General features: G+C 34.9%; 1 protein-coding gene across 2 annotated transcripts in view; it reads right to left on the bottom strand.

The window, feature by feature from the left end:
• Positions 1–11,352: 11,352 nt before the first annotated feature.
• Positions 11,353–12,633, bottom strand: part of LOC110465949 (disintegrin and metalloproteinase domain-containing protein 10-like) — a 59,589-nt gene continuing 58,308 nt past the window's right edge. Inside the window, exon 18 of one of the 2 annotated variants that reach the window (XM_021522160.1) lies at positions 11,353–12,174. In XM_021522160.1, coding sequence (XP_021377835.1) covers positions 12,058–12,174 — 117 coding nt within the window. In that variant the 3' untranslated portion in view covers positions 11,353–12,057. The remainder of the gene's footprint in view (positions 12,175–12,633) is intronic. The other variant, XM_021522161.1, reaches the window with a different exon arrangement.

The raw sequence follows: 12,633 nt of genomic DNA, 5'->3' as shown, positions 1-12,633 counted from the left end.
CGACCAGGTCCCTTTTGCTGCTCACACCATATAACAGCTTCACCCATTAGAAAATTTGCCAAATATTTGACCTCATAATTGGCCCGCCAGTCTATGTTTATACTCCCAGGGATGACTACACGCTCCATATTTCTAACATTGAATCCTCTTGGCCCAGGATCGCTCCAGACCATTGTTGTGCCAAACTCCTTTAGTGGTGTGGTAGTATTGTTTTAAGATTTAAATGTTCCCCAATAGAGCCCTATACCCCTGTCCCCAGGTAGGCCATACACTTCGTTTATATACTACTCATATTTTGCTAAGAATCACTTTTATTTTTGGACATATGTGAAAATAAATATTTTATTTGGTTTACCGGGTATACTGAGTTTGTTTTTGAAAAATTGATTGTTCTTTTAATTCATCAGAATGCGAAAATTCCAAAAATCGCAATTACGTTGTGGAACATGACCGATATGGCGGAGGTTCAGTGATGGTGTGGAACCTCTCCCCAAGTTGTTTCCATACTCTAACGAACCTGTTGGTGACGTCGAGACAGAATCTGGACTCGTCAGTAAAAAGAACCGGTTCCCATTCCTGAGGAGTCAAAGTGCTGTGAGCTTGGGCCCAATCTGATCGGTGCCTAACATGGCGGGCAGTTAAGGGAACTTGTATTACTGGTGTACGTGACTTTAAACCCGAGCATCATGAAGAAGGTTCCTTACTGTCTGAGTGGCTACCCGGGTACAAGAAGCATTAGGAGGTCATTTCGTAAAGCTGTGGCAGTCTGGAACCTGTGGTGTTGTGCCTGTATGAGGAACAAGAGGCCCAGAGGGCCTGTATCGCTCGCTTGAATATAATTAAAGTAATTGGTATGAAGTAAGATATAGCACTCCATGGTAGGTGCTGTAAGTACGTATGAAATTTCAGAAAGATCCATCCAGTACTTGAGATATAGCGAGAACAAACTTCAAACAGAGCACCACCCCTATTCCCCTACGGGGGTCATACCCACCAATTATACAAAATTGAGTCACTGCCACCCAAGGATGCTCCACACTAAATAAGGATAAAATCCATTAATCCCGATGGTCTGAGAAGGATTTTGAAGGTTTTACCCCTATTTCTCCTATTGGGCCCCGCCCTTCTGCCCCCCCCCCCCCCCCCCCTTGGAGACCACACCTACTGCTAATACAAAATTGAGTCCCCTTGGCCCAAGGATGCTCCAGACTAAATTAGGATAAAATCTCTTAATCCCTATGGTAGAAGAAGGATTTCAAAGGTTTTACCTCTATTTTCCCTATTGGGCCCCGCCTCTCTGCCTACAGAGGGGCCAGACCCTTGATTTATACAAAATTGGATCCCCTCCACCCAAAGATGCTTCAGACCAAATATGGACCAAATCCTTTCATTCCTACAGAAGAAGGATTTTAAAGAATAATTTGCTATGTTTCCCCTATTGGGCCCCGCCGCTCAGGCACCTGGGGGGGCCAGATCCACGGGGTATACAAAATTGCTTCCCCTTCACCCAAGAATGTTTCAGACTAAATATGGAATAAATCCTTTCATTCCTACAGAAAAAAAGGATTTTAAAGAATTTGCTATATTTCCCCTATTGGGCCCCGCCCCTCAGCCCCTGGGGGGACCAGACCCACCATTTACACAAACTTTGTTCCCCTTCCCTCAAGGATGCTTCTGACCAAATATGGACCAAATCCTTTCATTCATACAGAAGAAGAGGGATTTTAAAGAATAATTTGCTATGTTTCCCCTATTGGGCCCCGCCCCTCAGGCCCCTGGGGGGCCAGACCCACCATTTATACAAAATTGGTTCTCTTTCACCCAAGGATGCTCCACACCAAATTTTGTTAAAATTCAATCAGTGGTTCATGATAAGTAGTGTAAAGTTGACGGACGACGGACGCTGCAGTATTGCATAAGCTCACCTTGGTCCTTCGGACCAGGTGAGCTAAAAATCGGTCTTGGCCCTGCATTATAGCCCTAGAACGACCTCCAGCATGACGCCTGGAAGGGTTTCTTTTAGCTTGGAAACGATTCCACATTCTTGCCACCACGCTTTGAGACACCCTAAGGTCTGCTGCAACCTGACATTGAGACATGCTAGCTTGCAGCATTTCGCTGCCCCTATTCATTTCACCGTTAATTAACCGTTGTCTGGTTCGTCTTTGTGCCATATCAAAACAAAAACACGCAAAGAATATTCATCAAATTGATTTCCTTAACAATTTGAACAACGCCTTACTTAGCCTAGCTTAGCTTTTGAAAGAGATGTACACATGGAAAAGCGTGCACACACTTTTAAGGTTGACTGAACACACCCACACAGGACGATTTGGAACGCTAACATATTTGCCCATAACAGTACTGAAGGAAAATAAAATTTCCTTTCTAACCTTTTGATTTTTTTTTCAAAATATAAGTGATCCTTAGCAAAATGTGAGTAGCATATAAAAGTGCTCGGCTGTTACATCAGGAATATTAACTGGAACATTGGAACCCTTTGCCTGTAACATATCTTCAAAGTACATTGATATTTTTTTCGGATAGAAAAAATCTGGCAAAACTGTTCAAGAAAACAATCAACAGAATAAGAAGAACTTGTAACCCCTCGATTTTAACAATAGACTGTCCCAAATCATGGATTTGAAAGAGTCAAAATATGACTTTAGGAATCACAGGTCATTAAGTCGCGTACAGTGTGCGAAAATCATCAAGCCAGATATAACAAAACAACAACACAATAAGTACAACTTGTCAGATCTGTATTGCAGGTCAACTCACGTACAGTGTGCAAAAATCATCAAGTCAGTTATAATTAAAAAAACAGGCAATGATGTTAGCAGAAATGAAATCAAAACGTTCTCAATAAAAGATAAGTAAAGTTCCCATATTGATTGTAACCCCTAGATTTTAACAATAGACTGCCCAATTCATGGATTTGGAAGAGTCTAAATATGACTTTAAAAATCGATGCATTAAGACACTTTTGTTTCCTGCACAAAACTATATTTTCTTATCTCATCCACCCCTGAAATTTTATAATGAACTATTCCAACCTTTGAATTGGAAGGGTTCAAATGTGTCTTCGGGGATGAATGAGTTAGTATATAAACGGATTTAATAACATTTTGATAGTAACTGAAACAAGAATGTCTTTAAATATACATATAATGTTCACAAAGCATGCCTCTGCAGGACTGCCGGAGGTTTTACTGACGTGAAAAGGACCTTCACCTTTATCAAATCAACATATATATATATATTTTACCATATAATGGTCAACATGTACATTTTTCTTACTCAGTGATAGTTTCTTGAGTTACACTGAAAATTAATTTCTTAAAAAGTGAAAACATTTCCTGTTATAATAAAACATACATGTTGACCTGTACACACTGCATTTAAAGTGAAACTGATAGGAAATTCAATAACGGCTCGCTTCAATGATGATGTGGCATCCATCTTAGATCAGTAGAACAGTTCATCGACTAGAATAGTCCGTCGCTTGTTTATAAAAACACAATTCAACTTTTATAAATAATGTTGGTTGGTTTGTGTTTTACGTCCTATTAACAGCTATATATTGTCATTTAAATACGTGCCAGGTTTTGGTGGTGGAGGAAATCCGGAGTTCCCGGAGAAAAACCACCAACCTACGGCCAGTACCTGGCGACTGCCCTATGTAGGCAGCGATCCAATAATGGAGGGCTAGTGCTAACAGAATTTCAGATGATGAGGGCAAATATATATTATATTATAGGGGAAGTTAGCACTCTGAGAAAACATAGGTTTTATCAGTAAAGGGTGAATATTTGACTCGAAAAAAATTATTTCCATGGTTCAGTATAACTGTGAGATTTACTTGGTTAGCTTTCTTGTTTGTTTACCTTTGTTCATTATATAAAATACTATTTCCAACTTTGTACAAAAATTCTACAATACTACAACATCCTGGAAATCTGTAGGTTTCGCTCCTGATACACATAGCTTATCTTCCCTACTGGAATACATCATGACAAAGTCGAAGGCTTGCTGTACCAGGTAAGCTTTTTGATTGGTTCCAGATATAGAAACCTGACCAATGGCTAGGCCGATACCTGTCCTCTGAGGAGGTGAGGAATTACAACCAAATTCAAAACCTGCCAGTTTTTTTTATTGTTATGCTGCTGTTACACTATTCCTTTGACCTTCATCAAAGACATCTGACAAGTCTACGTGTATCATCGTGCACGTCTTTGATTGTTTTATTACACTTCAGGGGTGCAGAAAAGATATGTGTATCACAGAACCTTAGATACCTCCATTGCTGTACAGGAGAACCTTAGATACCTCCATTGCTGTACAGGTATCAGTTCATATAAATATAATGACAATTTCTAGTTACATAAAAATGTCCTACATTTCCATGACATTTTATGGCAATCAAATGAAGATTTTTTCTTACTTCAACAAGTGTTTTTTTATAAAGCTTACAACTAGGTCAATTTAGTTTGTTTGTGTTTTACGTCCTATTAATAGCTCTGGCCATTTCAGGACGTGCCAGGTTTGGGGGGTGGAAGAAAACCCTGGAGTTCCCAGAGAAAAAGCACCGACCTGCGGCCAGTACCTGGCGACTGTCCCACATAGGCCTTTAACAGGCGACCCAGTGGTAGTAGAATTTCAGACGCCTTAACAACTTGGCCCCCGTGGCCCCGACAACCGGGTCAAAGCTTAAGCCAAGCCCCTGTGAAGCTTTTCCAATAATCATACTTTCCCTTAAATACGATTGCAATGGCTTAACTCATTCACCCCTGAAGACACATTTTAACTCTTCCAATTCAAAGGTTGGAAGAGTTCATTATGAAATTTCAGGGATGAATGATTTAAACATATGTAATTTATGTTAAATTTGTGTCAATGACATGAAAATATAATACAGTCAAACTTTGATGCCTCAAATTTTCAGGGACCATCAGGGAAAAATTGAAACATAGCAAATGTTGAACTTTAACATTTGAGGTCCAGTATATACTGCAGTTGACCGAATCTGATTGTTAAGTGGTGGAACGCAGGCAGATATTTAATATAAAATCTATAAATATTGGATTTGAAGTATTTGGGAAAATATTTGTACATGTGTTTATACACTGCAGTTTGCATGGTAATGTGTTGTAACAACCGCAGGACATTTCAACGTTCTCGTTCTGGTTATTATTCTGGTAAATACTTCAATGTAGTTTTTGTAATTTTCCATTCTTTCCTTACAATCATATCTTGATTATAATTCGAAACAATAAGAAATTTGACAAATAAAGTTAGATTTATCAATGAAATATCAGTAGTGTAATATAAGGGAAAAAAATCAAAATATTTGTAAAAGTTCAACACGTTGAGAAATTAGAAGTTTGATTTATTGAAGTTTGACTGTAGTTGTCATCCAGTTTTTGACCATTTTGGCAGGTTAAATTCACAGGTGTATTCAAACTAAATTTACAAGTTGATAGGATGAAACATAGTGCTATCTTTGTCCCTGTTCCTGTGACCATTCCTGCCACCGTCGTGAAAATATATCATTAAAATATAATTGCAACTATATATATTATTGTTATGCAGTTTCTGACTATTTTCTTAATTTCTAATTTGAAGCTTTATTAAAATTCTAATTACCTGTATATATAGTACATAATGCTGTGTTTGTTCTTGTCTGGGGTTTTCCCCCTACGTGGACCGTAAATCATGTATGTCCCTCGGAGGTATTCGATATCACATACATTTGTGAGGGGAGTAGATTTCTACATTCAAATAATTTGTGAACACTTCACTATTACCGTTTATAAAGGAAATTGGAATCTTTATGACAGCTTACTTCTGATCAATAGACATACAAAATGTACGTGAAAACAGGAAGTTGAAAGAGATTCATAGTTAAATTTTAATTACATTATTTAGCAAAAAAAAAAATATTCAATTTTTTTTACATTAAATTTGAAAATATCAGTATTTTTGTGAGTGTCACCGAGGGAAATTATCCAAAATCCCAGAAAGCATAGCCCTAATCATACTCACAAAGGTAATCAAACACTTTGATGAATTTCATTGTACAGCGTTTTTATCTAATATTGAATGTTTCCTTTTCATTATATGAGTGGCCTGAAAAAATAAGCCAAAACATACATCTCACGAATTTGTTGGTCTTCAGGTCTTACAACAAGTGGGTATTTAGGACAGGTGTGTGTGTGTTCAGGTGTGGAGAGAAATTATCACCCTACAAATATGTTCCAGGATTATAAGTATTGTAAAAGTTAAGTCCCCTGATCTTCTATATGGCACAGTGTATAAAATGTCTTTTTGTGAAGACAATAATACTATCCAAATATTGTCAAATCAACTATGTCTACTTGTGTTCAAAATAAACAAAAATGTGAAATTAAAAAAAAAAGGTTTTGAAGAGTTTTAAATAACAACAAATCTAGGGAACGTTCAAGACCAAAAAGGAATCTTAATCATGAAAGCAGTTTGTCAATTAACCCTTTCACCCCTAGGTAACTGGAGTAGACTCTACCATACATTCATCTAGATGAGTCCATTATGGTCTACAATGATGAAAGGGTTAGAATTATGAAGTTAAGTTAAAACATTCATTCATGAGATAAACAAAAATGAAAGTTTTAAACGTAAGACAAAATGTGAAAATATGGTGTGCAATTATTTCAATTATTTCTTGCATAAAATATCCCCAAATAATACAGTGCATCTAACAGGGAACTATAAACGTATCTACTTATCTCCCCTGTTTAACCATCGTAACAAAGCAATCATGTTCTTCATGCTAAATAGAGTTATTTCCCTTGTAAGCAATCATAAATTACCTCCTTCAACATTTTATACATACACATACTATATGTTAATGATTAAAATTTGAAAATGGGGGAGTATGTACATGAACACATAGATATGCAAATATCTAAATTAATTTACTCATGAATATGCATGTCAATATATGAATTCAATTTACTCATGAATATGCAAACATTTGAATTCATTAATGAATATGCAAATGTTTGGTTAATTCAAAATTGAATATGCAAATTTTCAAATTAATTTACTAAGCAGCATAACTAATATTTATGTTATTCACACATGACTCAAAATCTTAAATACAGTGTAATGATAAATTTATAAAAATACATTTACAAACTGATGATTCACTTTTCATATGTAAAATTTAGTATCGCATCACAACTTCCACTTACTATGATAATGTACATATATGATTTTGAAAGCTTGTGTCTTATATATCACTCTCATACTTCTCAAATCATATTTCCTTTAAATACTCATAAAATATACAAAGCTAGAACAGAAGCTATTAGAAATATATGGTCAATGCAAAAACGCAATTTTAGCAAAATGTTCATCAAGATAAGGTCTCCATTAAGAACACAGATCAAAGGAAGAACTCAAAATAAATTTCTCAGAATGATTTGTGGTATGAAAAAAGAATGTTTGAAAGAATTTACCAAAAACTGATCTAGGAAACCCTTGAAGTTTGTTTTCCAATTTTTAGACATACAAGTATCTCACAAACAAGTCTCGATCTCCAGAATGTTTTCTCCCCGTCTGTACCTCTATAAACAATGATGATAAACTTTTATACAAGAAAAAAATATTTAACAGCAATGATTATTTACAAGCGAATGTAGAAACAGGTTGATAATATAGCAAAGAAACTACAGTTAAACCACAATACAACACCCCTCACTTACTGCCGCCTTAGTGACTGCCCCCTCACTTACTGCCACTTGACATACCGTCAATGCATTTTAAGTACTCTTTTACCCTAAATATTTCTTAAAAATGCCTCCCTCATTACGATTCAAACATTGGCAATGTAATGAGATTTCTTGGTGAATCATTTTTTGTCTGTATGTGTTTTACACCCTATTAACAGAATCCAAAGGTAAAACAACACTTACAAGCGCAATTATTGAACTAAACATATTTCTATTCAAAGCATTAGATTTAAACATTTCTCAGTTTTGCTACAAAACTTAATGACAGATTTTTTATATTAAAATTGACCATATATTTCTAAATTTCACCTGCTGTAGTTCACAAAGTACTGTAACAATAAAATGTAATACTTCCTCCCTTATACACACAGCTGCTCTTTCTCCGGGTAACATCAATCACCCTAGACAGATTATCTTGATTACCTCTGTTTTCAGATCTACATTATTTCTCTTTTCAAACCTAAATTACTTCCCCTTTCCTATCTTAATAAACCTTCAATATTTAGAAATTTCCAACTTGAACCTCAACTGCCTTATAATCAAGGTTACTTCCCCTTTATGATCTAGGTTACTTCCCTTTTATGATCTAGGTTACTTCCCGTTTATAATCAAGGTTACCTCCCCTTTATAATCAAATCAAGGTTACCTCCCCTTTATAATCAATGTTATTTCCCCTTCATGATCCGGGTTACTTCCCTTTTATATCTTATTTACATACCCTTTCATATCTAGATAATCTTCACTTTCTTATTTTCACTCCATTGCCTTTTAGATTACCTCCCCTTTTCAGATCAGCATTATCTCTCCTATCAGATCTTTACTGTCAGATTACCACCCATTTCAGATCATTTTCTTTTTCTCATTTGAGCTTAGAAATCACCTCCCTTCATATACAGATATTCAAGGGTTACACAATATTTGTTCACTGGAACCAGAAATCACTGACTCCTAAAATATAACATGCATCCATTTGCATTAGAAGGGGTGTAAGGTGCTCTAGTAAACTCCCCTTCATCATTAATTATCTCCTCCCTTATCTGAAAATGGAACATACCTAATTTAATGTAAAAAATATTACGGGGGGAAATACATGATTTTACTTAATGTGATCAGAGAGACCATTATTTATTCAAAGAATATCATTTTTTAGTTTCAGTTCTAAAATCATTTAAATTTCTGATATAAGGGGAGCATAATCATGACGAGGTAATAGGTTTAATGTCATAAACTGGGTAAACATCATGAATAAGAAAGATATACAGAACACAAAATTGGAAAGACAAATAAATCAAAATGGAAATAATAAAAATATTTTTCATTGCAATTTTTATTTTTTTATTGCAAATGAAATTTAAAAAATTATTTCTAATATACACGTGTAATAGGACAAAACCAATTATTTTTCCATTATTTGTATTTTTTAAGGATTTGACTTTGAACTTGAATTGTTTATATTAAATGAATAGACAGGTACACCTTCATCAAATGAGAAACAAATAAGGGAGAATCCATTTTAACCCTTCCACCCCTATGTAACTTAAGTAAACTCTACCATGCATTGATCTGGCTGAGTCCATTATGGTCTACAGTGGTGAAAGGGTTAAGGGTATGATAACTTAAACTTAATACTTTTGATCGCTACCGGAATTAATTATCTCCCTTGGTCACATATTATTACTTTTTCTAATAATTATATGAATGTTGTTTAAAAATTATTTTAAAAGTCCATTTAGAAGTTATCTGAAGTACGCAATTTCATTAAAAAAAATCCTTAAGTTTAGCTCCTCAATTTTAACCCAAACAAAACACCAAGCAGATTTCAATCAGCGATCGATAACGCAATTCTTTTCATACCCAGATTCACAATGGTTTAGGTTTAACACATTCTACAGGAAGAACCTATTCCAGTGAATGGGGGTAATTGTGTTTGATTTCTGACATACATATATCTCACACTAAAGGCTAGCTATTTTTTACTTTCTCTCATTCACAATAGTGAGAGAAAAAAACAGAAAAAGGAATTTACAGATACCTTGCGAATTGTACAAACAGATACTTTTCATTACTGTAACTCAATGTCATATCCACACCCAGATTAAAAGGCAAGCATTTTAGGACATGTGCAATCTTACCCAATTTAAATCTGATTTGTGTAAGAGTTACCTACCTTGAAACTTCAAATTAATATTATCTAATAGCCAATAAGTGTTAACAAGGCATTTAATTCCACGTACCAGTCAAAAAAGAAATGTTTGGCGCTGTGGAACTCTTTTGAATAGTTATGTAGAAAAGAGTAAGGTAGCATAAAGCCTTAACTGAACTTTATGTCAGGTTCTACAACTTAAGCCAACAAAGAACCGTCAAATTTATATATATTTGAAAGTCAATATACCGGTATTGCAAGTCAATATACCGGTATTGCAAGTTTTATTTTACTTGCAAAGATTTAAACCACACAATATGCAAAATGTTTGTTTGGTGGAAAATAATCAGAAAAAATAATTTCCTGGTTTATTGAACAGTTTTATCCTTCATCCTGCTTAAAGATGCATGTCCAATTACAGAAAAAAGGCATAGTTATGTTATTAACATTACCTTAACCTTTGACTTTTGTTATTTACATTAACTTAACCTTTGACCTTTGTTATTTACATTACCCTAATCTTAACCTTTAACCTTTGATGGTTGCTACACCTAACTACTCTTTCCACAAACTAACTTATTGTTTGAAACTCTTTTGGAAAAAAGCAATGAGTTTCATAGTAAGGTAGCATGTAGCCTTAAGTTAAAACAGGAAGTAATCTTTGAACAATTGTTACCCTTTCTGTAGTGACAATGATACCTCATATTCACCTCGTACCAAAAATCTAAAAACACTGAGGTTACCATCAGTTCGGATATTTTACCATGGTTTAAATTTGGTATTCATCAAACAAAAGCAAGGCGGTGGAACTCTGATTCGTAAACTTTTCCTGTGTTTTTCCTTTTGCACTACTTTTCAATTTGGAGTTCAGAATTATGTTTGATCAAACATCTGAAAGCACTGAAAATATTTGATCACAGAAAACATTAAAATAAGAAAATCCCAATGCACTAAAAATATTTGACGACAGAAAACATTAAAATAAGAAAATCTGAATGCACTGAAAATATTTGCCGACAGAAAACATTAAAATAAGAAAATTCTGGTTATAACAAACAAGACATCAATTATCAATATTTTCAAATTCTATTTTGAGCTTGATTACAAAGCATGGCCGCTGAGCACAGCAGTACCGCACATCATAATCAAGCAGAATTTACATGCAGAGAGTCAACAATGCTTTATCACATAATGTACAGTGTTATCCAGGGAATATATACCCATGTCATAATTTTTTGGCGTATTATACCCATGTTGTATGACCTATCAGCCCTGTGATTGGTTGAAAGTTTACATCGTTTCAATTGTGACGTCACGCCTAGTACATAAGTACATGACGTCAGACTTATGCACTGGAGTCAAAATGGTGGCTTTTTACATTTCAAGGTTGCATGAAAATTGTCATTTCACACGATCAAATGACACAAATCTTGATTATGTGATAAAAAGTATCTTACACTCGTTTTCATTTCATATGAAATTTATGAAGCTCGTCACAAATTTTTCATTTTCGCTTGCCAGAGGCTTAATAACTAAACTGAAAAGTTCTTAGGACTCATTTCGTAATTTCTCATATGAAATGGAAACTCGTGTAAGATCCTATATATATGGATTATAACCTGGAGTTTTATCCTATATATATGGATTATAACCTGGAGTTTTATTCTATATATATGGATTATAACCTGGGATTTTATTTCTGGAGTATTCATGGACTCCCCAAACCATATCACAAAATATCTCCACTGAATATACCACCACTACATCAGCCAATCACATTCATCGTTACATGTTCAATATTTAACAAGTTTTCTTCCTCAACCAATGAATAAACTTGTTTAATACTTCCTCATCAGCCATTCAAATTCTATGTTTCATAAATGTCATCAGCCAATCAAAACTAAAGTTTCATCTTCTCAACTTCAGCCAATAAAAAAACAAGTTACAGGTCACTAAACAAGCCAATGAGAAAGGTTATTGATACTTTTTCATCAACTTATCAAAATCAATATTATAAATGTCCTCAGCCAATCAAAACTAATATAACATTTTCTCTTCTTCAGACGATGAAAACTACTGTAACAAGTCTCTAGAGCAGCCAATCAAAAGTCTCCTAAGAATAGTTATGATTCACGATCAGGGTCACACTTTCTTCTCCACGGCTTTGGCCTTTTTGAAGTTTTTCTTATCCTCGGGCCGATGTCCTCTCTTGGGTCCGCCTCCTGATGCAGAATATGGAGGAGGAGGTCCCTGTGGAGCCTGGAAATACACAAATATCCATTAAAACAGGACAAATATCCATTAAAACAGGACAAATATCCATTAAAACAGGACAAGACAAATATCCATTAAAACAGGACAAATATCCATTAAAACAGGACAAATATCCATTAAAACAGGACAAATATCCATTAAAACAGGACAATTGCGATGAAGTAAAATTAATTCAGTATTAATTTAGGAGGGTACCGAGTCATTTTTTTAGACCAAAGAAAGGTCAAATCTCTGGCTTCCTATGTGATGGTCAAGTGTATTCAACACAAACATAAAAAGTGCAGAAAGATGCAACATCTTACAAAATGCTGAGCGTACCATTTAACGATACATGGTTCTTTGTGTTACAGAAATACTCGACATGACATTAAACATGATTTGTTTTGGAATTATCTCCCTTAGTAAGTTTTCTTAACATTGTCCAATAATCTTAATAGCTCTGTT

Source organism: Mizuhopecten yessoensis, unplaced genomic scaffold (genome assembly GCF_002113885.1).
Source record: "Mizuhopecten yessoensis strain PY_sf001 unplaced genomic scaffold, ASM211388v2 scaffold11109, whole genome shotgun sequence".
Lineage (NCBI taxonomy): Eukaryota > Metazoa > Mollusca > Bivalvia > Pectinida > Pectinidae > Mizuhopecten > Mizuhopecten yessoensis.
This window is presented reverse-complemented; position numbering and strand designations above follow the sequence as displayed.